At 28.1% G+C, this 26,904-nt stretch overlaps 11 protein-coding genes and 1 non-coding gene across 12 annotated transcripts; 5 read left to right on the top strand and 7 right to left on the bottom strand.

Moving 5' to 3' along the window:
- Positions 1–592: 592 nt before the first annotated feature.
- Positions 593–1,182, top strand: BX663DRAFT_507353 (uncharacterized protein). The gene is given in 4 exon segments (XM_051527331.1): positions 593–613; positions 672–673; positions 723–1,030; positions 1,043–1,182. 2 exon segments carry the CDS (start codon positions 981–983, stop codon positions 1,158–1,160), a joined length of 168 nt encoding a protein of 55 aa, XP_051383698.1. The 5' UTR covers positions 593–613; positions 672–673; positions 723–980; the 3' UTR covers positions 1,161–1,182.
- Positions 1,183–3,284: 2,102 nt separating this feature from the next.
- On the bottom strand, positions 3,285–3,556 carry BX663DRAFT_567941 (uncharacterized protein; the record flags this gene model as incomplete). Its single annotated transcript, XM_051532102.1, has 1 exon — positions 3,285–3,556. A coding segment is annotated over one exon (219 nt), but the record flags the coding sequence as incomplete, so codon positions are not given.
- Positions 3,557–4,639: 1,083 nt separating this feature from the next.
- Positions 4,640–6,549, top strand: BX663DRAFT_507352 (major facilitator superfamily domain-containing protein). The gene is made up of 8 exons (XM_051527330.1): positions 4,640–4,824; positions 4,887–4,990; positions 5,065–5,251; positions 5,336–5,787; positions 5,851–5,915; positions 5,981–6,160; positions 6,237–6,258; positions 6,339–6,549. The coding sequence occupies exons 1-8, from the start codon at positions 4,712–4,714 to the stop codon at positions 6,527–6,529; spliced, it is 1,314 nt and encodes a 437-aa protein (XP_051383696.1). The 5' UTR covers positions 4,640–4,711; the 3' UTR covers positions 6,530–6,549.
- A 63-nt stretch (positions 6,550–6,612) lies between these two features.
- On the bottom strand, positions 6,613–7,784 carry BX663DRAFT_433246 (mitochondrial carrier domain-containing protein; the record flags this gene model as incomplete). The annotated part of the gene is made up of 4 exons (XM_051522983.1): positions 6,613–7,152; positions 7,239–7,355; positions 7,452–7,550; positions 7,620–7,784. The coding sequence occupies 4 exons, from the start codon at positions 7,782–7,784 to the stop codon at positions 6,613–6,615; spliced, it is 921 nt and encodes a 306-aa protein (XP_051383695.1).
- A 386-nt stretch (positions 7,785–8,170) lies between these two features.
- BX663DRAFT_507348 (ribosomal protein L23-domain-containing protein) lies at positions 8,171–8,883 on the top strand. Its single transcript, XM_051527329.1, has one exon. It carries the CDS (start codon positions 8,368–8,370, stop codon positions 8,779–8,781), a length of 414 nt encoding a protein of 137 aa, XP_051383694.1. The 5' UTR covers positions 8,171–8,367; the 3' UTR covers positions 8,782–8,883.
- A 223-nt stretch (positions 8,884–9,106) lies between these two features.
- BX663DRAFT_507346 (uncharacterized protein) lies at positions 9,107–10,098 on the bottom strand. Its single transcript, XM_051527328.1, has 2 exons — positions 9,450–10,098; positions 9,107–9,377 (listed from the first exon to the last, which is right to left on the bottom strand). The coding sequence occupies exons 1-2, from the start codon at positions 9,916–9,918 to the stop codon at positions 9,271–9,273; spliced, it is 576 nt and encodes a 191-aa protein (XP_051383693.1). The 5' UTR covers positions 9,919–10,098; the 3' UTR covers positions 9,107–9,270.
- On the bottom strand, positions 9,940–10,122 carry BX663DRAFT_433486 (uncharacterized protein; the record flags this gene model as incomplete). Its single annotated transcript, XM_051522994.1, has 1 exon — positions 9,940–10,122. A coding segment is annotated over one exon (183 nt), but the record flags the coding sequence as incomplete, so codon positions are not given.
- Positions 10,123–13,780: 3,658 nt separating this feature from the next.
- BX663DRAFT_507343 (Manganese/iron superoxide dismutase) lies at positions 13,781–14,827 on the top strand. The gene is made up of 3 exons (XM_051527327.1): positions 13,781–13,981; positions 14,058–14,229; positions 14,297–14,827. Exons 1-3 carry the CDS (start codon positions 13,856–13,858, stop codon positions 14,692–14,694), a joined length of 696 nt encoding a protein of 231 aa, XP_051383691.1. The 5' UTR covers positions 13,781–13,855; the 3' UTR covers positions 14,695–14,827.
- Positions 14,519–16,742, bottom strand: BX663DRAFT_38776 (alkaline-phosphatase-like protein). The gene is made up of 7 exons (XM_051522193.1): positions 16,689–16,742; positions 16,374–16,616; positions 15,906–16,297; positions 15,690–15,847; positions 15,199–15,622; positions 14,949–15,106; positions 14,519–14,880 (listed from the first exon to the last, which is right to left on the bottom strand). The coding sequence occupies exons 2-7, from the start codon at positions 16,585–16,587 to the stop codon at positions 14,790–14,792; spliced, it is 1,437 nt and encodes a 478-aa protein (XP_051383690.1). The 5' UTR covers positions 16,588–16,616; positions 16,689–16,742; the 3' UTR covers positions 14,519–14,789.
- An 858-nt stretch (positions 16,743–17,600) lies between these two features.
- On the bottom strand, positions 17,601–19,475 carry BX663DRAFT_507340 (histone methylation protein DOT1-domain-containing protein). The gene is made up of 5 exons (XM_051527326.1): positions 19,109–19,475; positions 18,922–19,024; positions 18,460–18,860; positions 18,148–18,376; positions 17,601–18,072 (listed from the first exon to the last, which is right to left on the bottom strand). The coding sequence occupies exons 1-5, from the start codon at positions 19,311–19,313 to the stop codon at positions 17,676–17,678; spliced, it is 1,335 nt and encodes a 444-aa protein (XP_051383689.1). The 5' UTR covers positions 19,314–19,475; the 3' UTR covers positions 17,601–17,675.
- Positions 19,476–19,851: 376 nt separating this feature from the next.
- On the bottom strand, positions 19,852–21,456 carry BX663DRAFT_433264 (uncharacterized protein; the record flags this gene model as incomplete). Its single annotated transcript, XM_051522984.1, has 2 exons — positions 19,852–20,955; positions 21,022–21,456. The coding sequence occupies 2 exons, from the start codon at positions 21,454–21,456 to the stop codon at positions 19,852–19,854; spliced, it is 1,539 nt and encodes a 512-aa protein (XP_051383688.1).
- A 2,797-nt stretch (positions 21,457–24,253) lies between these two features.
- On the top strand, positions 24,254–24,327 carry BX663DRAFT_t73. The gene has a single exon. It is a non-coding gene; the product is annotated as a tRNA-Asn (tRNA).
- The last annotated feature ends 2,577 nt before the right edge of the window (positions 24,328–26,904 follow it).

Genomic DNA, 26,904 nt, shown 5'->3' with positions numbered 1-26,904 from the left:
AGTTTGAATTTTCAATAATGATTAATTACATACTAAAGTTATGCATATACACACGTAAAAACAAAAAAAAAAAATCGATAATAAAATTATTATATGTTTTACAAACTACTTCAGGGCTTTTTTTTTTCTTATTCATCTACTAATAAAGGGTTAGTGGGATATCAATTGTAAAAATAATAATGCTTTTAGTTTACCTACATTTAGTCCAATTTGCTGGTTAACTTTTTTAAGGCTAATTATGTGTTACTTATTTTCTTTCATACTCTTCACTAAATAGTTAAAAAGATCCATGTTTACTTTTTTTTTTCTTAAAAAGAATATTATCAGCTCCTTCAAACACTTGGCATTATTTTATGATTTTTACAGATAATATTATTTGTTCTTGTGTAAGATAAGGATCTTAGGTTATGTACAATAGTAATAAAAGAAAAAAAAAATACCTTTTCACAGTGCAAGACTTAACTTTTATTATCGAGGTTGCCCATATTCTTTATTAACGTAAATGACTCTTCTAACTCACATCTTTCATTGTTCTATAGAGATGACCTATAGCTTATTTATCACTTTTAATTTTGTTTTTGAAGCATGTATTGGAAGACTTACTTGGATTAAAGTAAGTAAAAGAAAAAGAAAAAAGGAGGATGCATGTCATAGTGGCTGTGATCTATAACTTGGTCCAATTAGATTAACAATTATTAATTATGAAAATATAAATTATAGTCTCTAAATTCTATATACACATCATAAAAGTAAATGAAACATTACATTTAAAAATGTATCTTCGTGTTCTAGAAAGGAATTCAATACAATGAAATCCTTTACAAGATAATTTGAAGCAAGCTGAAGATAAACTAACTGAAATGATCAAGCTTCAAGCTAGATTAAAGATAAAGATTTTTAAGGATAAGGATATATGTTTGCTTTTTCTATGATAATATCCTCTTTTCATACATTCACTCAAGTTAGAATAGCTTAATTATATGCCTAGCTTATTTATTCTATTATCTATTTTCCTTGTAAATAGTTTGCCATGAAGACTAGGATATTTACTCTTAACTAGATGCTACAATGTAAACTATTTTTTTTTTGTTTTGCTTAGTATCCCCCTTCTATTGTTGCTGTATTTAATTCTTTATTTCACTTTATACTTTATTATATGAAAATAAGTATACTTTTTTCCTTTTTGACCTAGTGTTGCTTTTTTTTTTTTTTCCTTTGACTTTATTTAACTAAGATGAATCATAACAGGCTACATTAGATAAAAAAAAAGTTGCATGTATTGCTTGAGAATTAATTATCACTAATTTCTTTACGTGCTATTTATACGCGTAATATTTGTATTTATATTGTTTTTTTCATTTATAATAAAAGCTGCTATATAAATCTTTTTATATAAATAAATATATAAATAAAAAAAATGGGCCCCATAACGTCGCAGTATCCCATATACTTATCCCAGAGGTACTCGTAATGTTTATCAATGATGGTTTACATCGTTATTAGAATACATTGGAGAGGTGAGCATAATCCAGAAAGAAAGCATACAAAATACTAACTAAGCTATGAAGCCATCCCAAAAAATCACTCATCAGCCCTTTTACAAGCCAACAAATGAAAAAAAAGGATTATATAAAGAGAAAAAAAAGCAAGTTTGGGCATGAAAATGACCTCCTTTTATAGTTTTTTTTGATCCGTTATCATATGCTTTAAACTGTCATAAAAAGGCGTCACAATCTCTGTGATGAATCTAATTGGATAATCTTAATAGCACACTAATTGTTATCATAATAAACATAGTAAACAAACGTGATACCAACAATTACTCCTTAAAAAAAATATACACAAATCTCTTTTAATTATTATTATTATTCCTTTTGCTTATAGTCTAATTCAGCAAGAATAATATATACGTTTATATATTTAATAGTATATACATTTTTATAAAAAGATCTTTAGTCAAGTCATTATTTCAGGGGAAACTTAAAATAAAGGGATAAATATCAAATATGTATATGCGTGTATATACCATTTTTTTTATTTAATATTTACATTTTTACTGTATGGCAGTCTGCATTTCTTTATATTTAATTATAATAGAACTTCTTAGTTAATGCGATTGAGAGAGAGAAAGAAAGAGAGAAAGAAAGACGCGTTACTGCATATTTAACATACTCATTATATACTCAAGTTACTTGTTGAAGGTGCTTAATTACAATTTTGGAAGATCTATATCTTCTATATGTTGTGTAGAATGACTACTTTACTAGGGCAAATAGGTTATTATAGCTTCTATTTTTGATTGTTAATATCTCTTTTTACATGATAATTATTGAGACAAATCATTAAAATGGCCTCTGCAATATTTTTTATGAATATGTATGTGTATATATAATTTGAAATAAGTGGGAAAACACTGATATACTCACTAGGTGGTATTGAACAAGTCTAGGTGCTATTCTTTAGTAGAGAACTATATATTCAAAGAGACAAACACACGAAATTATATAAACCGGTATATTAATGATTATATTAAAACAAATACAATAAGTAGATATATAAGATAAGGTACCTTTTAAAGTTCTTACTTAATAAAAACTATAACACCAGATCAAGATATGTAAGAATACTAACTACTGGAATAGTATATTTAACTGGAATAAAGCTATTTTCGAACACCTTCTTTAATTAACAAGAATAAAATTTATTTATACAAAACATCTACTGAATTGGATATATTAGGAATGAAGCTTTGATTTGTACTACTCTTAATTACTTCCATAATAGTAACTCAGTGAAGCAAACCTATTTAAACTTATATGTATAAATACTCTTTAATAATATAATGAAAGGATAGTTAAAATTAGTTTTTCTTTAACTATCCTTGAATATCCAGTATCTAATTCATCACTTGTAGTCTTTTTATTCTAATTTTTTTTTATTGTGTCTTTATCTTTATTGCTAAGGATGCGTTAATCACACAAGTTAACTTCTTGAAGAAAATAAAGTGAAAAATTCAGAAAATACCGAAGAAAATGAAAGAAGAAAAATAAAGTTGAGCATTCTGTTTACAAATTGTACAATGATAATCAAAGAATAAATCTCATTAGCAAAATGATTGATATGCCTTTGGGAAGCAAAAATGCTGTAAAAGTTGCACGAGAGCCTAGTATCTATGTGTGAGGACTACTTGAAACTGGTGGAGTCATGATCTCAAGACTGAAAAGCTGTCTTGGCCTGTCTAAAGATATTTTCGTTATTTGAGCAAATAACTTTGAAGGATTCTCGTAAAATATAGTTCATGTTGTTCATGGTTTTCAAAGGCATTCTTGGTAGTAAGTTAAAATTTTGAAGACTTGGGTCTTGTACACATGTATATCCATATGATATTGATGATTGTTCTATGAGAAACGATAATAATGATTCCAAAGGTTATAAAGTTGACGCTAACTTCAATGGTTAGTATAGTCAACTTGGAAACAAGATAACAGAATTTCACCCAGAGATTGCAATAAATGAGAGAGTGGAACCAGCTTTTGCCGTTAATTGCCTTGAGTTTTTGTCATAAATAATGGAGGTGCTGCTTTGTTAGTGTTTTACGCCAACACTATTGGACATGATTCACGAATCTGCAACATATTCTGGCGATAGCGAATCAAGCGTTACATGAACGCTTCATATACGATGTGTGAACTCCAATTAAAATAGGTGAAAGTGAACTTCAAATTCCAAGACGAGGATCATATGACGCGTGGCTACGAACCTACTTCCATTCGGTGTCAGATATTGTGATATTTGATGTATGAATTTGATTACGTTTAAAGAAAAAAAAGATAAGAATTGAGTCTCTTTGAAATCTTTTACTAAAAACATAAATTTATATATGTCAATCTATTTAATTAGATGCTATTAAGACAAAGTAGCCCAAGTAACATTATCAATTGCACAATATGTAAGTAACTATTACTACTACTACTACTATCAATAAATATCTATTATAATCTTCTTTAAATATCTGTACATTCGATACGACTTAGGAATAAGGCCAAGTGTGACAACTCTAAAGGATCTTTCTGTTAGTTTTTATGCTCATAATTGTCTTACTCCAACTTGAATATGACCTAGGTATTAATGTTATCTCTGATGTTCTCCTGGAATCCCTCTTCCTTCTCTTGGTACTGACTTGATCAAATGATTATACTGTAATTAATCGAGTGATATGATGATACAATTCTCTGTTCTTCTTCCCTTCTTTATCTTTTTCCTCTTATTAACTGTCAAAAGGGGGGTTGTTTTTTGATCCGACCCTAGTAATACAATATGTGTGTTCAAATGAGTTTTAAACATTTTATTTAATGGAAAAAAATATCTTATCGTAATACAGTATTTTGACATATTTAAATATATAAATTCAACAGTGTTATCAAATGACAGTGTTGTGTAAGATTTATTTATAAATGTTAACTGTTTTAAGGGCAAAAAAAAAAAAAAAAAAAAAAGGAAACTATGCTTAATATATATATGTATATCACCTACAATATCTCCATTTTTACATGCTGTATATTCTCAGAATGATATAAAACTTTTCAATTGGTTATCAGATGATTATTAAAGAAAGTGACTTTTTCAATTTCTTTTTAGTTTTTTTTTTTTTTTCTCCTGAAAAAAATTATTTCTTTTCTACCTTTTTTTTTTTTTTCTTGCAAATTAAATAATGAGTGGGAACTCTACTGTAGAGGAGAATAATGATGATTGTCGGTCAATATGGAGCAGAGCTCGTCGATCTCATATTGGAATTGCTGGTGTGGTAGCGCTTACTTTATTTACGTAAATACAATAGCGCTTATCCTCTTATCTTTATACTTGTATTTATCTATGCTTAATTATAGGGATATGTTGGTATATGGTGTAGTTATTCCTTGCCTCCCCAAATTAGTTATTGACCGTTTAAAAGGAAATTCGACTATGGTTGGATTCTTATTTGGTTGTTATGGTAAATATGTGTTGAAGTTCTTTATCATCTACAAAATAAATGACCATAATGTTATATTCTATACCTATATATAGCTTTTGGCTTACTGGTTGCAACTCCTGTTTTTGCCATTCTATCTGATCGTTATGAAAATAGAAGATACCCTATGATGGGAGGCATGCTAGGTTTAAGTATTTCGACATTAGCCTTTGCAATGGCTGACACTTATGCTTTATTGGTTTTGGCTCGTGTAGCTCAAGGAGTTGCTGGTGGAGCATCATGGTAACTATCTAAAGTATTCCAATATAGAATATAAGTTTTTTTTTTTTTTGCTTTTTTTTTTAAATATATCTACGGATTCTATAGGACTATTGGGCTTGGATTGCTTGCAGATGTTTTCCCAACCAATAAACTGGGCACAGTTATGGGTACAGTCTTAACTGCACATACTGTTGGATTTGCTCTAGGTCCTGCTATTGGTGGTATTCTTTATGAATATGGAGGATTTTCAGCTCCGTTTTTATTTTGTACCGGATTTGCTGTTATCAATTTTTTAGGTATTCTTTGGTTAGCAGAACCAACGAAAATGAAGCAAAAGAAGAACATAATAGATCAAGGAGTGGCAGATGAAACAACTCCCTTAATTGCAAAGAAAGATTGTGAAAAACCGTTAACAATGATCGATTTGTTAAAGAATTGGCGTATTTTATCTTGTGTTTTATGCACAATTGTTTCTGCTTCTGTATTTTCGGGTATTGAGCCCTCTTTACCTATTCATTTACAGATGGTGTTTAATGCGTCTGCATCAACTATTGGATGTAATTATAATTCATAGTATTTGTAGAGTAACTTGATATTCATTTATTGTTTATAATTTCTAGTTATTTTTGTCACTATGGTTGTTCCTGCTTTCCTTGCCCCTTTAATCGGACATCTTTCGGATAAGGTATACATATCTTTATATAAATATGTATGTGGTACAAATAGATCTTGTTTATTTATTTTACTTAGATAGGTAGACAAGTTATTTCAGCGACAGGTATGATCATGATGGCCATTTCAGCACCTTTTATTGCTATTAATTACTCAACCATTTATTGGATTATTCCTTCTCTAATGATCTTTGGTCTTTCAAGTCCTGTTATCATGACACCTATTTTACCAGAAATGGGTGAGACTGTAAACGATATGGTAAGATTAAATAATAACCTTTTTTTTTTATGTATGTGTGTATGCGTATTTTAATTTATTTTAATATATTATATAGGGTGGTGCTGCATACGCTCAAGGTATATTTAACATCTATTTATAATAGTATTTAAACTCTTTTTAATGAAAAAAAAAACTCATTTATTATTATTTTTACTAGTCTATGCATTGTATAATATGGCCTACTCGATTGGTATGTTTATTGGGCCTGTTATAGCTGGATTCATCATGTCTGCTGCTGGATTCAAGACCTTAATGTTTATCTTTAGTCTAGCACTTTTTATTTGTAGTCCAATTATGGTAAATTGGACGGCTATATTTAGAAAGATAAAAACTACACTATATCATTAAACAGTAAATTATTTTAAATGGTAATATAATTTTGGGGAAGGAAGGAAGGGGTGGGTGGGTATAGATTTCAATTATTTTTTTTGCTATAAACGAAGAACTGGTTTTTCTGGTAATATTTGAAATCCAGAGTCTTTTAAATAAGTAATACAATCTTTAGCAATTTCAAACATTAGAAAATAGACGGCGCCTGATGGACCTGCCTTTAATAATCCTGGTACAATTCCTTTATATAATCCTAGCACTCCTTCTGTATTTATAATCTTTTTCATACATTCCCACACAGATGATGAATAAGTAGGAATTGTCGAAACCACATATTCGCTAAGATGAGGTCCCTGAACTTGTAATCGCTTCCTTATAACATCTAACGGGAAAACACCTGTCTTACTAATGATACCTGCTAATGACCCACAAATCATATCATTGGTTCTCTTGTGATTTTCTGAAATAATTTGGTTACGTTGAAGATGCTGAACTGTTGAACATAATCCTTCATAGCTAAAAAACATAAGTCCCATATATGGCATAATCTGTGTGATAGAAGAACCTAATCCACGATAAAATCCTCGCATACCTTCCTTTTCATAAATATCTGAAATAGCATGAGGAATACTGTCATATACCTTTATGTATTAGGAAGTAATTAAAAGTAAAAATAAAATAAAATAAATAAATAAATAGATAAAATGATTCGTATGTTTATACATACCTTATTCATTCCTTGCATTGCAAATCGTGTACGTAATAAATCAAATGGATATGTTGCAGCTGTAGCAAAACTGCCTGCAAACATACCCGAAATGAATGGCTTTACAGTAGGCGATATCTCATTTTGCTATTTTAGTTAGAAAAAATAAATAAATAAATAATTATATGCATAATTGGAATATTATCATTTTTGTTTTTTCCTCTTTTTTTTTACATTTTTTAAAAAAGAATCTAAATGATAATAAGCATAGAGTTGGGATGCTCCATAAGTAACATATAACCACTCAGCTGCTACATTTCCTTTAAATAGTCCCTGTATTCAACATGAATTAAGCCTGATGTTACTATAGTTCATATCTTTTTTTTTTTTGGTAGCTTATACCTTGATACCTTCTTCTTTTATAATTGTTTTGAACGCTTGATTAATTCCAGAATATTTCACATTGGCTCTATGTGCAAAGATGTGCTTTAAATTATAAGGTTCTGATTGAACCTGAAGTCGAATCTTAATAACATCTAAAGGAGAAATAGCAAATCTACAAAGCATAAGTTTTTTATTTTATTTTATTTTTTATAAAGTTAATTAAAACATGAGCAACAAGCCAACCTTGTAGTGAGTCCTGCGAAACCTCCACATAATGCTGTTTCATTTGCATTTAGTTTTGCTGAAGTAACATGAGAGGTAACCATGTTAGGGAAATTATTGTTAAAAAAAGGGAAAAGAAATATTAAAATAATAAAAAAAAAAAAATGGAACCAGTAAGAATTTGTTTCCCTTCCTACCAAGAATGATCAAAAAAAGTAGCCAATCAAAATACATTATTTGTGGCTTTTTTTATTTTTTATTTGTGACTTTGATGATTCGGTATTAACGCATTACAGACCCCTCCCCCATCTTCTTTTGACCCCCAACCTCTTCCTCCTCCTCCCTCTTTTTTTTTTTTTTTTTTTTAATTATTTGGTTCATATTATATACGATTATAAATAATGACAACCCCATTTCGACAAGGCCTTAGTAATGTTTGCTGAATTATTTATTTACTTATTTTTTGGAATGAAATCAATTAGCAATCACTATACTAATTGTTGTTATTTTAGATAAGGTTTATTTACCTAATATTATTTTTAAAATGGTTAGATCACCTAATCTTGAACCCAATCAAGTTGCCTTTCGAATCCCTTCCAAATGCAATAAATTTGACATCCACTCTTATTTAACAAACATTTATGGCGTCAATGTGCAAGAAGTACGTACTATGAATTATGCTACTATGCACAAGAAGGGACGCAACGGCATGATGTCTGTCTCTCAACCTGCTTACAAAAAAGCGATTGTAACAATTGATGAACCATTTGTTTGGCCTAAAGAGCCTGAATGGTGCCAAACCAGCTTGAAAACAGCTAAAATTAATAATAAAATGGTCTCACGTAAAATGAATGGATGGCGAATTCGAGCACCTGAAGATGAACGAGTGGAGTTAAAGAGATTAAATGATGAAGCTGTAGCTGAACAACAAGCTAAACAACAAAAGAAGAAAAAGTAAATTGGGAGGGGGTTAAAATCTAGTTGTAAATAAACATTTGTTTGTACTTTTATAAAATATGTAGATGTATATGTAAATGTATAACATGTCTATTTGTATAAATATAGTCATTTTGTGTGACTTTGTTTTTTTTTTTTTTTTGCTGCTAACGTAATTGAATAATGGCCCTTTATTTTATTCTGAGCTTTTTTATAGGGGATTTTGAAAACAGGGGATTCGTGTTTTAGAATTTATGATTCCTGTTTCATATCATTGTTTAATTTTAGTTGTTGAGGGGAAAAGGAAAGGAAAAAAAAAAAAAAAAAAAAAAAAAAAAAAAAAAAAGAGATTTTCTAAATTTATTTTGTTACTATAGAGATTTATGTAATGATTATTCATTAATATATACAACATGCTATTATAAATATACAATATATTCTACAAAAAAGGAAAAAGGAAACGATATACATACATGTGTATGTACAATAAATGAAAGGATATAGTGCTCTCTCAATTAGAAAATAATGTTCTAATCGATGGAAGTGTACATTTGGAAATAGTATTTTGTTGTGTATCAAGTAAGGGAGGCGGTAAAAATTCAATTTCTTTACAAGAAGGTAATTTAACAAAAGAAGTATCTTTATGACAAGGAACAATAACGAAGTCACTATGATGATTAAAATCAATAGCAGGTTCAACTAACACCATAGTCTGAGGCGTTATATAATATACATTTGATGATGGAGATGAATTGGGACTACTAGTGGAGGTCGAAACTTCATCAATTGATAGACTTTTAGTGGATAAAACTATGTTGTCTAAAATACGTGCCATCTTTTCCTTATCAGATACGTCCTCACGAGATACTTGAATACCATGAGATTTATCAAGATGTCGTATCAGTTGTCCTTTTCTCCAAAAGGATTTAAAGCAACCAGTAACAAGACAATGATGAAGGACAGAAGATGAAATAGTTCCTTGATCCCGAGCATGACGATGTTGATCTTCTAATTGAGTAGGCGTTTTTGATACTGTATTATGACGTTTAAGTTGAGTAGATGGAGGTAAGCGAAATGTAAAACAATGTTGCTGTTGACGTAAATAATCTTTTTCTTCAGAGAGATTAAGTTGTTTAGATGACCTTCTTCTTCTTCTCATTGTAATAGTACAAACTGAATTATGAGCACGGATATGTCTTTGAAGTTCATCAGACCGAGAAAATCGTTTATCACAATTTGGAAAAGTACAAGCATGAGGTTTTTCACCTGTATGTGTTCTAGCATGACGCACTTTATGCTCTAAACGATAAAATGCTTTATCGCAGAAATTGCATTTATAAGGTCTCTCATCTTTGCTTATCATGATTAGAAAAAATAAATAAATAATGAAAAGATAAAGATAAAGATAAAGATAAAAAAAAATAATAATAATAACTGAAACAATAAAAGAGATTATAAACTTCCTTCTTTTATATATACATATTTATTTAAAAGAAAAAGAAAAAAAAAAAAAGGAAAAAAGGAAAAAAAACTGAAAATTGTATGAATAAAAGCGGGAAATTATTACGTTGCTTTTTCAGAGATCAAAAATTTTATACACGTATTTATTTTTTGTCGTTTGGCATATTAATAGGCATCGGAAATATAAGAAGTAAATTTAACCTAATTGACATATTTCTTTGAAAGAAAGTTTCTGTAAACTTTGAAAAGTCTTTCGCATACTAAAAAATTCTGTTTATCTTAACATTGCTTCAAGTTATTTGATCAGATTAAACACAATTTTAACTAAAAATTATTTAATCAAGTAAGCTAGCTAGCTAAACCATCAAGTTGTATTTAGTTTAACGAGTTTTATATCCCTTTTAGTAATAAAATTTAAGTACTTATTACCGAAATAGATGCCCTGACTAGATTGTTCAAGTTATCTTCAATTGTATTCAATACAATGTTTTGAGTTCGAGTCAAAATGTCTTGAACAAGTAGAGAGGGAAGATATATAGGATGAGTGACAAATACGTTTATACTCTATATCTTTCTATTATATGTCTAATACAGGTATGAATGTAAATTGGAGTATTATATAAGATAATACATCTTATTGTTTTGCTAGAAGCAATAGATATCATATTTGAATTGTCTAAATGATTTTATCGTTCATACCAGTAATATTAAGAATATAGATTTAAGCTGTTTAAAAAAAAATTCTTCATTTCTATTATCAACTCAAGTGCTTGCTACATTATTCTCTCTGATTGTGTCATTCACTTTTTCTTTTTATAGTTTGAGAACAGATTAAATAAAAATAAATCGAGAATATTACTTTTAGAGAAATAGTATTGATTCATGTTAAAGAGTATTTAATAAAGTGAACTAATTGTATGCGAATCAATAATATCAAGCTATTTTCATTTCTTGATCTAAAGCAATGTTCTTGTACATTACATTAATAAAAAAAGTGATATTTAACCATGATATACAAATATACCTTTTTAATTTTAACTGGTTCATTATCTCAGATATTTAATATAGAAATATATATATAGAAATAAAAGTAAACGCTGTTAAATATAATAACAAGCTTTTAGAACTATTATTCAGCCATACTCCTATTTTCAATAACTTACATAACTATATCATATAAGGTATATATTTATATGTGTACATTATTGTATTACACTCTACTTTTCCTTTTTAATTTGCATATTTCAATTTATATCTGCCATAAACTGAATTATAATATTATATTTCTTGACTAAATAAGCGGATCAAAAATAAAATCTAAAGCAGCATTTGTACAGATACTAAATGCAGTTGAGCAGACATAACTGGATTCTCTTTTATTCCTCCTTTTTATTTTACATTGAATAAACAGTCTCCATGCTATATTTTTATTTTGTCTTCTTCTTTCTCTTTGTACTTTTTATTACTCTATAATACATACCATCACAGTAGGAAAGAAAAGAACATTTGTTTTATTTATTTCATTATCGCGATTACTTAAAAAAATAAATAAAATAAACAAGTAATTCAGTCGGGTTAAATGGAATAAAATGCTTTATGTAGTAAAATTTAGAGTGGGAGTATAATGTGACGTATCATTTGGTAAATCACGTAATATACCCTGAATTATAGCCAGGGCCAGCAGTTAATCATTATGTAACTTACATGTCTATGACTTATCATTATCATTCAATGTTGCTCTTTCTTTACTACTCATTCCTTATTTTAAAATAAAGACAAGGATTATTTCATCTTTTCACATTACTTAAATCACTCGATATTATATAAATATATACAGTTGATACTTGATATTTTATAATTTAGCTTTTTTTTTTCAGCTAATTTTAACCAAAATTAAGATAACTAGGAAGATTCATATCTATTTGTTTTTGCCTCTTTATTATATAATGCGATAACATAACATATATCATGATATAATACGCTATTATTTTCTTTGAATTAAACATTCATAAGTTACATTTAGTTTTTTTTTTTTTTAAAAAAAAAAAAAAAAAAAAAGAAAGAAAGAAGATATTACTCATGCTGTCTATGCTTACTAAATTGATAAGCTGTTTATTTTATACCAGCAGAAACAAAATTCCCTGATAAAACTTTATTGCTGTATAAATAATGTCTTTTTTTCCCGTTGAAGTTGTCTTGTGTTTATTTTTTACTTTTTAAAAAAAAGGGGATTTCTCAATGGTTCTTTTTTATGTTTAATTGTATGTTATGAAAATAGTATCAGTCCTTTTATTATTATTATTATTATTATTATCTTTTTTCGCCCTGTCCTTCTGTGTAATTATGCAATAAATGAAAGGCACAGTTTAACGGGCTCTTCCATTATGTTTTGTAAAAGAAATAAAAAATAACTCCTATAATTACAAATGTAGCTGCATATTACTGCTCACTAATGAATCAATCAAAATAGCAAGATAAAAAAAAAAAAAAAAAAAAAAAAAAAAAAAGTCAGCACATAGCATTTGTTCAGTATGATGCTTAGTAAGTTAAAGGTTATTCTTTATTCAGATTAGCAGTGACTATATATAGGAAGTATAAATATATCGTGTTCTAATGTTTAATAGAATAGACATAACTTTTCTCTCTTTCTCTTTCTCTTCCCCCCCTTCCTTAAAATGAAACATATAAATATTAGTAGTATTATAGTTAGGAAAAATCAGTTTCATTTTTCGGCTATAGCTAATTGAACTTTATCTTCCTTTTTCAGAAAGAACTACAATAGACTATTATTATTGTATTAAAATGAGACAGTAGAAAGTCTTCAACTCTATATACATTAATACTCTCACTAATAGAAATATATATATATATATATATATATACATATAGAGGCTCGAGGATAGTATCATATTTAAGAAAAAAGAATAAATATACATATGAAGTAAGAGATAATGTTTTAATGTTCAAAATTGATAGCAGTATATACATTATATGTCTTTTTTTTTTAATTTCATTTTAAAGCAAAATACAATCATAAGAAAATCAGCTGTTAATATTTGACTGTATATATTTTTTAAACGCGTTTACTAAATAAAATAGATGCTTTTTTTTTTTTTAAACCGATTCTTTAAAAAAATAAAATAAAATAAAGAGAGAGACAGACAGGCAAGCTCAAACTATCTCTTACATTAAACTGGCTTATATAAATTATACTCAACAAATTTATTAAAAAGTTAAATATTTTATCTTTAACAAGATTGTTATCAATTAGTGCCATTATTTTCTTCTATCATAATAGCATTTTCTTTTCTAATACTGTCTATTAATTTAATATCCCGGATTTTTTTTTTTTTTTTTTTCAAGATATCACAAAAATTATATTGTATACCGGGTTAATTACAGCATAAGTTAATAGCCTTCTCCATTTTGTAAATTCTTTAGCTGATAGGTTGATGATAAAGAAAATACATGCTATTCATATTAGAAAAAAGGAAGGATATATTAATGAAGAACCATGACATCACTACAAGGTGGTGGTGGTGGTAGCAAGGGTCTGTAAAATAATATATATATTATTATTGTTTTATATACAAATAAATTTCTTTTTTTTTTAAAAAAGAAACATATTTATTATCATGATTTCTTCTATTACTGCTGCTGCTGCCAAGCCTCTGCTTAAATCTTCAATTAAACCGATTGCTTTTCGCGCTATTAGTCTTCGTTTTAAAGCTACGCTTCCCAAATTACCTTATAGCTATGATGTAAAAAAAAAAAAAAAAAAAAAAAAAAAAAAAAAAAAAAAAAAAAAACGATGTTTAACTTTCATATTAACAATAGGCGCTAGAACCATATATTAGTTCTGATATTATGGAAGTACATCATTCTAAACATCATCAAACTTATATCAACAATTTTAATCAGGCAGAGGAAAAATATAAAGCTGCTGTTGAAGCAAATGATCTTATGCAACAATTGGCTATTCAAAATTCACTCAAGTTTAATGGTGGTGGTATGTGCATGCATATGATCATTACATAATATCTTACAATAATCTATTATATATATATATATATTAGGGCATTTAAATCATTCTATCTATTGGGAGAACTTGGCTCCTAAAAAGGAAGGAGGTGGAAAGGTAGAAGAGGCAGGACAGGAATTATTATCAGCCATTCAAAAAGAGTTTGGTTCATTTGATGAATTTATAAAAAGGTTTAATACAGTAGCTGCTGGTATTCAAGGTTCAGGTTGGGCATGGCTCGCATTTAACAAGGAAACAAACCGTGTTGAGATTGCTGCTTCTCAAAACCAGGATACATTGCCTGGATTTATGGTTCCTTTATTAGCAGTAGATGTCTGGGAACATGCTTATTATTTACAATACAAGAATGTTCGTGCTGATTATCTTAAACAGATTTGGGAAGTCATTCATTGGAAGACAGTTGCTGAACGTTTTGCAAAAGCCCAACAATAAACTATATAAATGGCACGTATTTTTTTATTATTATTATCAAAATACTTTTTTTTTCTCTCTCTTTTCTTTCATTTATGTGATGCTAGTTATTCTATTTAATTATATTTAACTCGAAGTTCATGATTTGATTTCTTATATCTTAACTCTTCATTTGCTCCTTTTAAATTCTTCTGAAATAGTTGATCACTAAATAAAAATGATAAGGATAAGAATATTCAGTATAGTATCAACTATTTACTTATATATATACTTACCTATTTAATCTCTTCGTGATATCATTTAAATCCAAATTCAAATAATCTACGATAAAGTCACCAATATCTGTATTTTCATGATTTCCTCTTAATAGTTCAGACTGATAGCCATAAGCATATAAATTAACATCAACTGCAGTATGGCCCATGGTTGTCCACTAAAGAAGTATAATATCATAGTCAATATATCATCATATATATATATATATATATAATAGCATTTTTCTTTTTTCTTTTTTTTTCCTTTTACCCCAATTTGTGCTCTTTTACTGACTAAATCAGATAAAGCAGAAGCAAAGAATCCAATATCTTGACCATTCGACTTCCAAGCTAATAATCTATCTAATTCTTCATCTGTTACATCTTCCACACCTAATCCCTTTTTAATAAGTGTTTCTACTAAAAATTCTTTCGTGTCTCTTCCTTCTTTAATTGCCTTGGCCCATTCCCAACTCAAGATCTCGGTTGAATTCTTGGCTCCTGCAATGACTTCAGGCTTCCATTCATATTCAGGATAAGAGTTTGTCACTTGTCGTCCTACTGTAAGACCACCTGTTTCATGATCACTAGTCGAAATCAAGATTGTACCAGGATTTTCGTCTACAAATTTCATTACTTTTTCAATAGTTTTTTGATATTCTAAAATTTCCAAGAAATGAGCAGCAGCGTCATTACTGAAATGGAAGAAAAAGAAAAAAGATAAGAGATATGATATCAACATATATATATATATATCTTTACTTGTGTGCTGCCATATCGATTCTGCTGCCTTCAATCATTAAAAAGAATCCTTCAGAAGAATCCTTCGTAGACTCTTTAAGGATTGATAATGCCTTTTCTGTCATTTCTACAAGAGAAGGTTGAAGTGAAGGATCGTTATCGATAGCATAAGCTATATGCTAAAGTACAAATTATCAATTAAATGTATGTATATATACATATATTATGATTACTTACATGGGGTGCAAATAAACCCATGAGTGGCAATTTTACATTTTTTTCATCCAAGGCATTAAATTCCCCTTTTGTAGTGATCAAATCCCAATCAAAATCATTTTTTGCTTCAGTAATTAAATCACGATTATCTAATCGACAACTTCCTTCAGTTGTGTTACTTAAGAATTCACAAAGCCCGCCACCAAACATTAGATCCACTGTTCTTCCTAATGGCGTATAACCTACTTGATGAACAGCAATATCATTTTCCCAATCTCTCCAATTAATATGTGCTGAAAAAGCAGCAGGTGTAGCATGTGTAATACGTGATTTAACTACGAGTCCAGTTTTCATCTTGCGATGAATTTTGGCTGACTCTAAAACAGTCCCACAAGGCTTCTTATCAGGATAAACTATATAAATATATAAATGTAGATATAGATATATATATAAGACTAAAGCCATATAATCTATATTAATAAAACTTACCGCCAATCGCTCCATTATATGTCTTGAGTGCACATGAAAAAGCAGTTGCACCAGCAGCGCTATCTGTGATTAAACTAGAACTGCTAAGTGTACGAGATTGACCTACAATGATTTTATCAAGTGGAAAAACTGATTTATGAATTAAATTTTCTTTCCATGTATGATATTGTCGAGCAAATGTTTCAGAAGCAGGACCAAAGCCATCACTGATCATCAAGATGACATTACGCTTAATGGTAGGTTCTGCAATTGAAGAAAAAGAATAAGCATAACCTTTATTTTATTTTTATTTTTATGGTTTTTTTTTTATTTTACTTTTCTTATTTTTTGTTATTAAGGCGAATACAGTTATAGCAATTATGATAATACTTGATAAAATTAAAAATAAACGGTATCTAGGTTTCTATTATAAAAAATGGATTATATAAAACGTCCTTTTTTTACAAAAAAAAATTAAATAAGATTTACCTTTTTATGTAAAAGATGTTCAATATCTTTTTCTTTTGTATTTAAAAGCGTATAATCAATATTATTAGCCATAAATTTAAGAATATATTTGTGTATAAAAAGGAAGAAAAAAAAAATGCAAAATGGAACAATAGGAGCTTTTTATATTTATATGAGTCACACAATAATGAAAATATGCTTAATTTTGACAGTTTTAAAGGATATTTATTTTTCCTTCATGGGACCAATAAATTATTATGAAGCTTAGTTTAGTTTAATTACTTCTTAAATAATGAATAAAATAAATTATATACTTTTTTCAAGTTATATACAATTCAAAAAAGAAAAAAAAAAAAAAAAGTGGAGCCTATGTATGAAAAAGGTAGAACTTATAGTCTATAAAATTAGATTATGAGATTACATTATGATGTAATATAAAAAAGCTTTTTTTTTATTTTACAACTATCATAATTCATATTAAAATTAAATGTGTACCTGAATTTGTGTGTGTGTGTGGAGAAAATTATTCAAATGTGTTTATGATTCTTCTTTATTGTTTCTTCCGAATATTCACCTTATTAACTAGTATATAAACATGTTATACATACTGATTCCTTTACTTTTCTTTAATTATAAATTTCTCGGAAATTATAACAATTACTACTGAAATAATCCTTTTTTGTTTAATGAAACGAGGAACTTATCAATGTTTACTACTTTATAGCTAGTAAGAAAAGAATATGTACTAGTTTTATTATACTTTATAAACATTTTATATGATTACATAATACACATTATATTTTTATTTATATATATAACAATAAACAAAAAAAATAAGAAAAGGAGGGGGGATATCTAATGTTTACTACTACCGTATAATTCTTCGAAATAAGGTGCTAATCTACTACGATCAACGGTTGCAATATAATATTGTCCACCATTATTAGTCCAACTTACTGCTTCAGAAAAATATTCAAATACTTCAACACGTAAAATAGACTCAGGCATATTAATTGTACGCTGATTAATTTTATGATGTTTGGGTACAAATGATTTTAAAGAGATAATTCTTGTTCCTTCTTTTAAATCTAAAAATAATTGCGCTAGTGCTTGATTGGTAGATGCATCAAAGGCATAATTATTCACTAATAATACATCTGATCTTTTTAAAGTTGCATAAAGATCATTGGCTGTAACATCTAAAAAATCTCCGTGTCTAAAATGAATTTTACCTGTAGGAAGGCGCCAGGCCCTTTTTTAAATGACGTTATTAGCTTCTTCTTCTTTTTTGTTTATACACACACATATAATTTTACTTAATATTTACTTCATACGGGCTGCATATTCTTTTAACTGTCTTTTAGCAAATTTACATGGTGTTTCCATAATCTCAATACCATAAGCTTCACATCCTGTTTGTGCTGCTACCTGAAGTACAACATTACCAATACCACATCCTAAATCCATAAATACACTACGAGAATTCAATCCTGTTTTACTAATAAACTCCTTAACTAAAATAGGATTAATTTCACCATAAACATTATTCGAAAAGGCTATAATAATGTTAAATATTAATATCCAATCAAAAAAAAAAAAAAAAAAAAAAAAAAAAAAAAATTCTTGTTTAATAACTTGCCTTGATAATTATTTAACGCATCTGCTTGTCGAGCCACAGTACGACTATACACTTGATATAAGATATGACAAGTTAAATCATAATTTGGATGGCACATATCCTTGGCATTTTTACTAAGTGCACCCTCTGCTTTAAGATGTCTTATGACCTTATTGAAATCTTTAACAGCTTGGGCAAAACCTGGACCACATCGTCGATTACGATATTTCGTTAAATTACGCATAATACCTTGAGACTGATCACCTAATAATTCTTGTTGTTTAGGTGTAAGATAATATTCATATATGAGTTCTGCAGTACGCATCAAGTCACTAATAGGATTATATTCGTCTTTATCTTCTTCTTCTTCTTCTTGATTTCTATTCATGGTATTTTTAAGTACAGGTCTTAATAGTAAAAAGCTAGAAAAGATAAAAAAAAAATTATAAACAGCATTCTTCTTTTTTTTTTTGTCGAAATTACTTTTCAGGTTCAATAGATCCAGGATACTCAAGGCTTACATGAAGATTCTTTTCTTTATTTGTAATAATCAGGTCTGGATTACTTGGATCTGCTTCTGTAAAATCTATTAAAAATGTCATTAATTAGATTTCTCATTTTATATACATGTAAAATTCTAAATAAAAAAGGGAATGACAGAAAGACTTACAAGGTCTATATTGACTAATTTCGGCCTCAACGATTCTATCGGAATGAGTAATTGTCTTATTAGATTTGTCTTTTATGATTCTCTTTTCTCGGGAATGATTTTCAACAGAAGTAGACAGTCTTCTCTTTGTCGTTTCAGTACCATTCATTTGACTATTGGCTATTTTAGTTGCTGCTTTAGCTGCTGCTGCGAGCTTATTAGCCATTACTTTTTTAGGAGGTAGAGTTACTGTTTGTTTGTTATGTTCCTTATCAATAAGAAGAGCGCTTCTATTGTTATTGTCTTTTTTGAAGAGTCAATCGTTGTCATTTGTTATTATTATTATTATTATTAAGTAAAGGGAAAATTAACGATAATAAAAAAAAAAAAAAGAAAGGCTTTGAATTTAAAAAAAAAAAAAAAAAAAAAAAAAAAAAAAAAAAAAAAATCAACATTATATACACCTATTGCCAAAATAGTGTCGCACTTTTAAAAAAACAAAAAAACTAACAGTGTCATATGTTTTTTTTTTAGATAAAATAAATTCCAAGGTATAAATTGTTTATTTAGTTATGAGAACACTAAACAAGAAATATGAATGCTTAAGAATCTTTTTTTTTTTTTTTATTGAATATAGACGAAAAGTAATTTGTACTTTCATGTCTAAATAAATATTTTTGGCAAAAGATGTATTTTTTTCGGTATTTTAAATTGTAAAACTATTTACTAGTATTTAAACTTTTTATTAAAAAGGAACAAAGGGATTATAAGGGCATCATATTATTAAAGCCAGGTCCATTTTGACGTGCTTGATTATGTAATTGTTGTTGCTGAAGTTGCATTTGCATCTGTAAATGATATTGTTGTTGTTGTAAAATGTGCTGTCGTTGTTGTTGCTGCTGAGGATTAAGAAACATGTTAGGATTGGGTGGTATTGCGGCTAATTGTTGTTGAAGTAGTGCTGGTGTAATACTATTAGCAATGGCTGTGGCAGAATTACCATGTTTTACCATTTCATGATGAATTTGAATGAACTTCTTTTTAACCATCATTTGATCATATTCAAGTTGGCGTTTCTCCTTTTCTAACAGTCTTTTCTGTTGTTCTACTAAGCTTTCAAGAGAATGATAATATGAATAACTTTTATGGTATTTTTCTAATTTCAGTTTAACTAGTCTATCTGTTAAGTTATAAAATTCTTCTTCCTCAGTGTTATCTTTTGCTTTTTCTTCATCATTTACTATATTTGTCTCTGCTGCTATTGTTGCTGCTGCCACTTTAGGCTTAACCATAGATGCTAAAAATGCAACTGCAGTCATAATTGGATTTTCTTTTGTTATAGAATCATATTGAAGTAGACCTAACTTTTTCAACTCTATATTTTCAATTGGATCCTCCGTTGATAATTGTAAGTAATGTAAGATGCATTCGTCATGAGTTCGTGTGCCTACATGTTCAGAAATCTTTTCCCAATCATCACCAAATTGTTTTAGACCTTCTTCAAGTAATTTTTCTTCATTTTCATCCCATTTCTCGTTCGATTCTTCTTTATCAAATCTCTCTAACACAAAATTTCCGTTTCCATGATCTAATGGATATTTACCTTCAATTAAGCAACGAGGACAAAGGTAGAAATCTTTCTTTTGTGTACTACTATATTGTTCTGTAGTGCATTGAGTTCCGCATGATGAGCATGATTGTGGTGTCTTACTCTTGATTATTTTATTGTCCTCTTTTTCTGTTTTAATATCAACATCGTCTTTTATCTGTGGCTTACTTTGACTTTTACGTATAGGCTTTTGTATAATGACTTTAAATTGACTATCAAAAGGTGGGCTCAGTGATGATAATTTAGCTTCAGGATCGACCTAAAAATAAATAAGAGTATCGTTAATAAAAGAGTAGACGCTCTTTTTTTCTTCTTCTTCTTATACCTGATAGTTGATTAAACCCCATTGCTCTAAAAAGGAATGAACACGAAGAATAGCACAAACATCACCGGTTAAATTACGTCTACAAGCAGTAATTGTAAGATATTCTACAGGATTCATTCGATATGTATTAATCATGAAATCACGATAATTTTTATAAACTGTAGGTGTCTTTGATTTGTTTCTATTATTAAAGAACTCAGGCAATGCTCTAGATTCGATAACATGAACAGTATTGATATCAAACCAAGCAGCATAGGATGGAATGATAATATCATGAGACTGAATAGATAGATAGCGTTGACCATCTTCTTCAGGTAAGGGTATCGCTGAGAAATCAATAGGTGTTTTAGCTCTTTTTGTAATATTAGTTTCTTCTAAAGTTGAACCTTCTCGTTTAAGTTTTGTTCGATTGTTTAAATAATCTGTTGGTAACATCCACTCCTTATATTTATGACTATCTAGAAGCCATGTCGCTCTCAAATGCCATGGACTGGATTGTGTTGGTTTAGATATCTCCTCACCTAACTTCTCATTTAGGCTAACCCATTTATTATGAGATTCAGGCAATCCAACATAGTGAATCAATGCGTTTCCATCTGAATTTTTCTCTTCTATATAATATATTCTCTTTTCTGGATTATATATGGGTTCTGTATTATTATAAATAATATGTGTTGCGCTTGGAATAATATCGACGACTTGACCTAAAATTATAATATACATGTGTATATATGTATATATCAATGAAAAACAATAAGTTTTTTTTTTTTTTTTTTTTTGCTACTTTACCTCCTAATGAGTTAACAAGATTTGTCCATTCAGTAATACTATCTTTTGAAGTTACACTTTCATCAAAAGCAATAATAGGAACTCTATAAAACTCGTCCTGAATCAATTGTTTTCTAATGACATCTACTAACTGAAGGTATAAGTCTTCATCTGCAATATTATCTAATGACCAGCCCTTTTCATGTCGAAAAGTATAAGCAGCCAAAAGAAGACTATATAATGGAGATGGCTTAGCTAATGTTTTCACATCAAATAAATGCATCGGTATACGAGCAGGTGCCAAATCGTGCTGCTGACTATAATAATTAAATTGACTTTGTAAAAAACGACCCACAAATTGAGCTAGATCAGGAGCAGTTATTGTCACATTGATACCTATTATTTCCAAATCAGTTTTCAAGTCGTTTAGTATGGCATCAAAATGAGCAATTGTTGTAGGTTGTTCATAGAAACTGAAATCAAAGGCAGGTGGCTGTTCTGTAGTCATTTTCTTAACGCGTATGGTTGCTATAGCATGTAAAGAGAAAGGAAGAATTGTGTTGTTGTTGTTGTTGGTTTTTTTTTTTTAATTAAAATAAAAAAATAAGTGTTATGAATTGGTAAATATGTATAAGTGCGTTTACGCTGGTATATATATGTATTTATATATATATAAATGTATGTGTGTATGTATAATAAAAAAAAAATGTAAATTTAATATATTTGAGGAAAAAAAAAAAAAAAATAAAATAAATTCTCAGGAAGAAAAAAGTGGATTGAGCTTAAAATCGTTAGTGATGACGTTAATTATTACATTACATTTATTTTATACTGATTTCATTTACAAGTGTTGTTAGATGAATATCAATAACATAACATCATATTGAGTTGTAGAATAGTAAAGTGTGTTATTTATACTAAAGTAAATATGATTAGTCTCCATCTCACTAAATCATTGTCTTTTATATGAGTCCTTTTAAAGCTATTAGCTAACATTCTTATTAATTAAGAACATAATACAATATAACATTAATAAATCTTTTATTTTTATTCAAGATCTCAAGAATCTTGAGAACGGTACATCTATTTTCTCTAGATATTGCTGATATGGCCGTATAAATAAACATGCTACTACATATGGATTATAGCTTAACAAATTTTAAATGTACTACTACTCATTATAATCGTTTTTTCTATGCAAGCGTAATATAATATTCCTTAAGTTAAATTCTTTATAGGATATCTGAATTTATGTCTTTAAAATTATAATTGTCATGACATGATATCAAATAAGTTTTTTATATAATAATTGGACGATCATCAAAACAAGGTAATTAGAGTTAAATGTCTTATAGTTCACACCTCTCTCCCCCCCCCAGATTAATAATACCAGGCCAAATAACATTAAAGCAGAGAATTCGACTTATTTATATATACCGCTTCATAATATACAAATTTAAGGACGTTATGTATCTAAGTAAAATAATAACACTAAATAGTGTTCAGTCATAGCTAGTATTTCTCTAAGCTCAAAGGTTTTTACATAAATATCCATCATAAATAGAATAATTAATTTTTAGAATTATCGTTCGGCCTCGTTGGCTTTATTAGTCTTTTAATATGTGTATATTTATTTATGGATGCAATATCAAAATATTAATTATAACGCAGACATGCTTATCTATTTTATCTTTTGCACATAATAGCAAGTGTAATCACATAATATATTAAATTTAACTTGTATGGTCTATGTTTAAGTCATGATATATTGATGGGTAAATATACAAAGTTATAGAAGTGACTACACCAATTATAGCACATTTAACATGAAAGAAAGAATTGCGCAACCTTCACTAATGAATTTACAATATCCAAAAATGCTATAAAGTTCCTAATTAGATATGTGATATCAAACAGATAAAAATTTTTATAGATACTAGCTCCTTTTCAGTAGTCTTTGGGAGTGAATGAACAGATTTATGTAAATTCAACTAACTAGACACACACACACACTTTGAAATATTTATATACTTAATAATAAAAGTTGTATTTACATAACGCACAGTGAACTTTCATATGAAGTCATATGACGAATTACAGTCATAATGAGTGCATCCTAATTATATTGTAGACAAAGATATAATAGTAAATAGAATATTGTTGTTATTCTTTATATAAGCCGTTTATTTATTGATCTTAATTCTATTTTCTTATTCTAATTGACAATCTTTTCTTTATTGTCGTTTTTGTTCCAATTAAATTTCAAATACAATTAAAGATAAACTTAGTATAAAGATTAAAGCTACCTAAACGCTTAGTTTATCCAAAATAAACTAAATAAACCTTAAAGACGGAAATTAAACTAAATAGTATTTCACCGGACAGTAGCTTACGGTCACGTGACAATTTCCTAATTAGGAAAGTGTCTTTTAATCATATATTTAATAAATTTTTAGTCACGTGAGCTTCTATGGCGCAATTGGCTAGCGCGTCTGACTGTTAATCAGGAGGTTGGTGGTTCGAGCCCACCTAGGAGCGTTTCTTTTTTTAAATCATTTTCATTATGTATAACCCCCTTTTTTTTTTTTGTTGTTCATTGTATTGTAAAAAGCTTATATGTATGTGTAATAATTCAGTATTATCAGGTTCTTTTTTAGTTAGTCGAAAATTAGAAACCGGGAGAAAACTCTATTAATAATTATAATTCCAATGTAGTACAAGTATTTATAATCAACCGGAATGATTAATCTTACGACAGTTGATATGTTTGACATTATAAAAAGTATAATAATATTTACTATTGTAGTAGTAATCACATTATCTATGCAGCAACAATAATAATAAGAATAGAAGCAGGTTTCAAAAAGTAATAAAGGGGGAGGAAAGGTTTTTTTTTATATATAAAAACTTTTATGACTATCTTATAGGTAATATATATGGTTTGTATAACGATGTTATTAGGAAGGAAATAAACAGACAAAAAATTATAATATAATATAATTACACATGTAAGAAACTATAAAAGATAATATAAAAACGCAATACTGCTTTATTATTTGTAGTAGCAGCATGTTTATTTTATTTAACTATTTTGAATTTGCTTGAGTTGAAGGAAAAAGTGTAGTTATGAGGAAAACCAATTAAGGAATTTTTGCTCAATCTATGATTGCAGTGGAGACAGACTTCTACGATAAACTAAGGGACAGTAATGAACTATGTATGGAATACATGCACAAAAATTTTATTTTATTTTTTTTTTTTTTTTAAAAAAAAAAGAATAGGATATTATCAATTGCCAAAAGCAACTGGAGATACAAGAAAAACTTTTATTCAATTCTCCAGGCCCTTTGCCAAATTTCTAGCATGCAAAAATGGTCTTATATCTTTCAGACCGTATTTCTTTTAAGCTCATTTTCAGTAATTTTCCTATACTCTATTGATTCAGCTGTTATCATCTGTATCCATTACTTTTAGTGAATCTCTATGGTATTGGCTTTCTACCATACGTATTTGAAAACAACATTAAACTATAGGTACTATTATAGATCCCAAAAAAAAGAAAGAAAAGGACTTGACCCCTTTATCCATTCCTTTTGTAATATCTATCTTCATCAAAATTAATATACAATTACTAATTCTGATATTTTATTGCAGTGCAGTCCAAGAAATATCATTAAAAAAAAAACGTATTATGATGTTTATACCCTTACCTTTTATAAAAAGAAGCTGATGTATAAGTTGGATACTGATTTACTTACCTAAGAAATACTCAATTGCTTACCTCAAACACCTTTCTAAACGATTGACTAAAAAGTATACTATTCTCTAACTTTATATCCACCATCAATTACAGTTACTGAGTAAAATGAAGATCCCTTTATTATTATTATTATTATTATTATTATTATTTTGAAAAGCTTTCGCCGAAAAAAGTAATCCTTTTCAAATGCACCTCAAGGGCCAACACAATATTATATTCTGTATGAACTTGTTGATTACATACAGCATAGCAAACCAGTTCCTCTTTTGTCCAAATTAACCTGGCTAACTAACTATTATTGATTTGGCTTACTTCTCTCTCTTATTCATGTATTTAATTCATTTTTTTTATTTTTATTTTGAGCTGGTATACATATTAAAGTGTACCCTCATCTCGTTGATTAATTTACTTTTAGTAGTTTTTAAATATGATTACTATTATCTCGTATTTATTGAAAAGTCTTTTTTTTTTTTTCTTTCTTTCTTTAGAAAACTAATTTATTTTTGTTATAAATAGTGATAACCATAGTAATAAAATGAATATCTTATTTTGTAACAAAAATAGTGAAAATGTATAAATAATGATAATTATTCCATACATAATTTGTCAAATACAGAAAAATAAAATAAAAAATAAAAATAAAAAACGGGTAAAATTATTAACTTTAATAATAAAAATAGATATCCATTATTTTATTTATTTATTTTTTTTTTAAAAAAAAATATATTTTTGTATACGTAAGAATTGATTGGTATTGAGTCATAAACAAATAATTATATCAAAAGCTGAATTTTATTTCTCAGCTTATTCTGTTTTTATTTCTTTATTTTGCAGTAATTCATCAAAGGCAATAATAGCAGTAGATCTAATCTATCAAATCATGATTATTTGTTATTCAATAATACAAAGTAATATGAATTTTCTCTCTTTCCATATATGTATATATTAGCATTATTTGATAATAATGATCACATGAGATTTTACTAACATTTATCAGTTACATGAATATCTTATAATTATAGATCTACAAAGTAAATCTTAAAGAAAAGGACCTGTTACTAGATAAGGTTAAAATATAATAAATTTCATTGGTTAAAATTTTAAATAAAAGATAAGTACATCACTTTCTTTTGATTAGAGCGTGAGAAATGAGTGGTTAGCTGAGTTTATTGTTAGAAGAAAAAAAAACTCTGCCATGTGGACGATTTAAAAATACTTCCATATTTAGTATGAATTTTTTTTGGAACAAAAAAAAAAAAAAAAAAAAAAGGGCAAATACAAATTTTTATCTTCTACACATATAATTGAATAATTAATAATAAAATATTATATAAGATAAATTGATTACTTATCTT

Source organism: Cokeromyces recurvatus (assembly GCF_025118155.1).
Source record: "Cokeromyces recurvatus strain NRRL 2243 chromosome Unknown BX663scaffold_10, whole genome shotgun sequence".
Lineage (NCBI taxonomy): Eukaryota > Fungi > Mucoromycota > Mucoromycetes > Mucorales > Mucoraceae > Cokeromyces > Cokeromyces recurvatus.
This window is presented reverse-complemented; position numbering and strand designations above follow the sequence as displayed.

Coding starts and splice junctions, on each gene's coding strand:
- BX663DRAFT_507353 (XM_051527331.1), top strand. CDS start 981: ATGCCTAGCTTATTTATTCTATTATCTATTTTCCTTGTAAATAGTTTG.
- BX663DRAFT_507352 (XM_051527330.1), top strand. CDS start 4,712: ATGAGTGGGAACTCTACTGTAGAGGAGAATAATGATGATTGTCGGTCA. Junction 4,825..4,886: donor GTAGCGCTTACTTTATTTAC/GTAAATACAATA, acceptor GCTTAATTATAG/GGATATGTTGGTATATGGTG. Junction 5,916..5,980: donor TCGGACATCTTTCGGATAAG/GTATACATATCT, acceptor TATTTTACTTAG/ATAGGTAGACAAGTTATTTC.
- BX663DRAFT_507348 (XM_051527329.1), top strand. CDS start 8,368: ATGGTTAGATCACCTAATCTTGAACCCAATCAAGTTGCCTTTCGAATC.
- BX663DRAFT_507346 (XM_051527328.1), bottom strand. CDS start 9,918: ATGAGAAGAAGAAGAAGGTCATCTAAACAACTTAATCTCTCTGAAGAA. Junction 9,378..9,449: donor TATGGTGTTAGTTGAACCTG/CTATTGATTTTA, acceptor TTGTTAAATTAC/CTTCTTGTAAAGAAATTGAA.
- BX663DRAFT_507343 (XM_051527327.1), top strand. CDS start 13,856: ATGATTTCTTCTATTACTGCTGCTGCTGCCAAGCCTCTGCTTAAATCT. Junction 13,982..14,057: donor AATTACCTTATAGCTATGAT/GTAAAAAAAAAA, acceptor TATTAACAATAG/GCGCTAGAACCATATATTAG. Junction 14,230..14,296: donor ACTCAAGTTTAATGGTGGTG/GTATGTGCATGC, acceptor TATATATATTAG/GGCATTTAAATCATTCTATC.
- BX663DRAFT_38776 (XM_051522193.1), bottom strand. CDS start 16,587: ATGATCAGTGATGGCTTTGGTCCTGCTTCTGAAACATTTGCTCGACAA. Junction 15,848..15,905: donor TGGGTTTATTTGCACCCCAT/GTAAGTAATCAT, acceptor TTTGTACTTTAG/CATATAGCTTATGCTATCGA. Junction 15,623..15,689: donor ATCGATATGGCAGCACACAA/GTAAAGATATAT, acceptor CTTCCATTTCAG/TAATGACGCTGCTGCTCATT.
- BX663DRAFT_507340 (XM_051527326.1), bottom strand. CDS start 19,313: ATGGCTAATAAGCTCGCAGCAGCAGCTAAAGCAGCAACTAAAATAGCC. Junction 19,025..19,108: donor AATTAGTCAATATAGACCTT/GTAAGTCTTTCT, acceptor CATTTTTAATAG/ATTTTACAGAAGCAGATCCA. Junction 18,861..18,921: donor GGATCTATTGAACCTGAAAA/GTAATTTCGACA, acceptor TATCTTTTCTAG/CTTTTTACTATTAAGACCTG.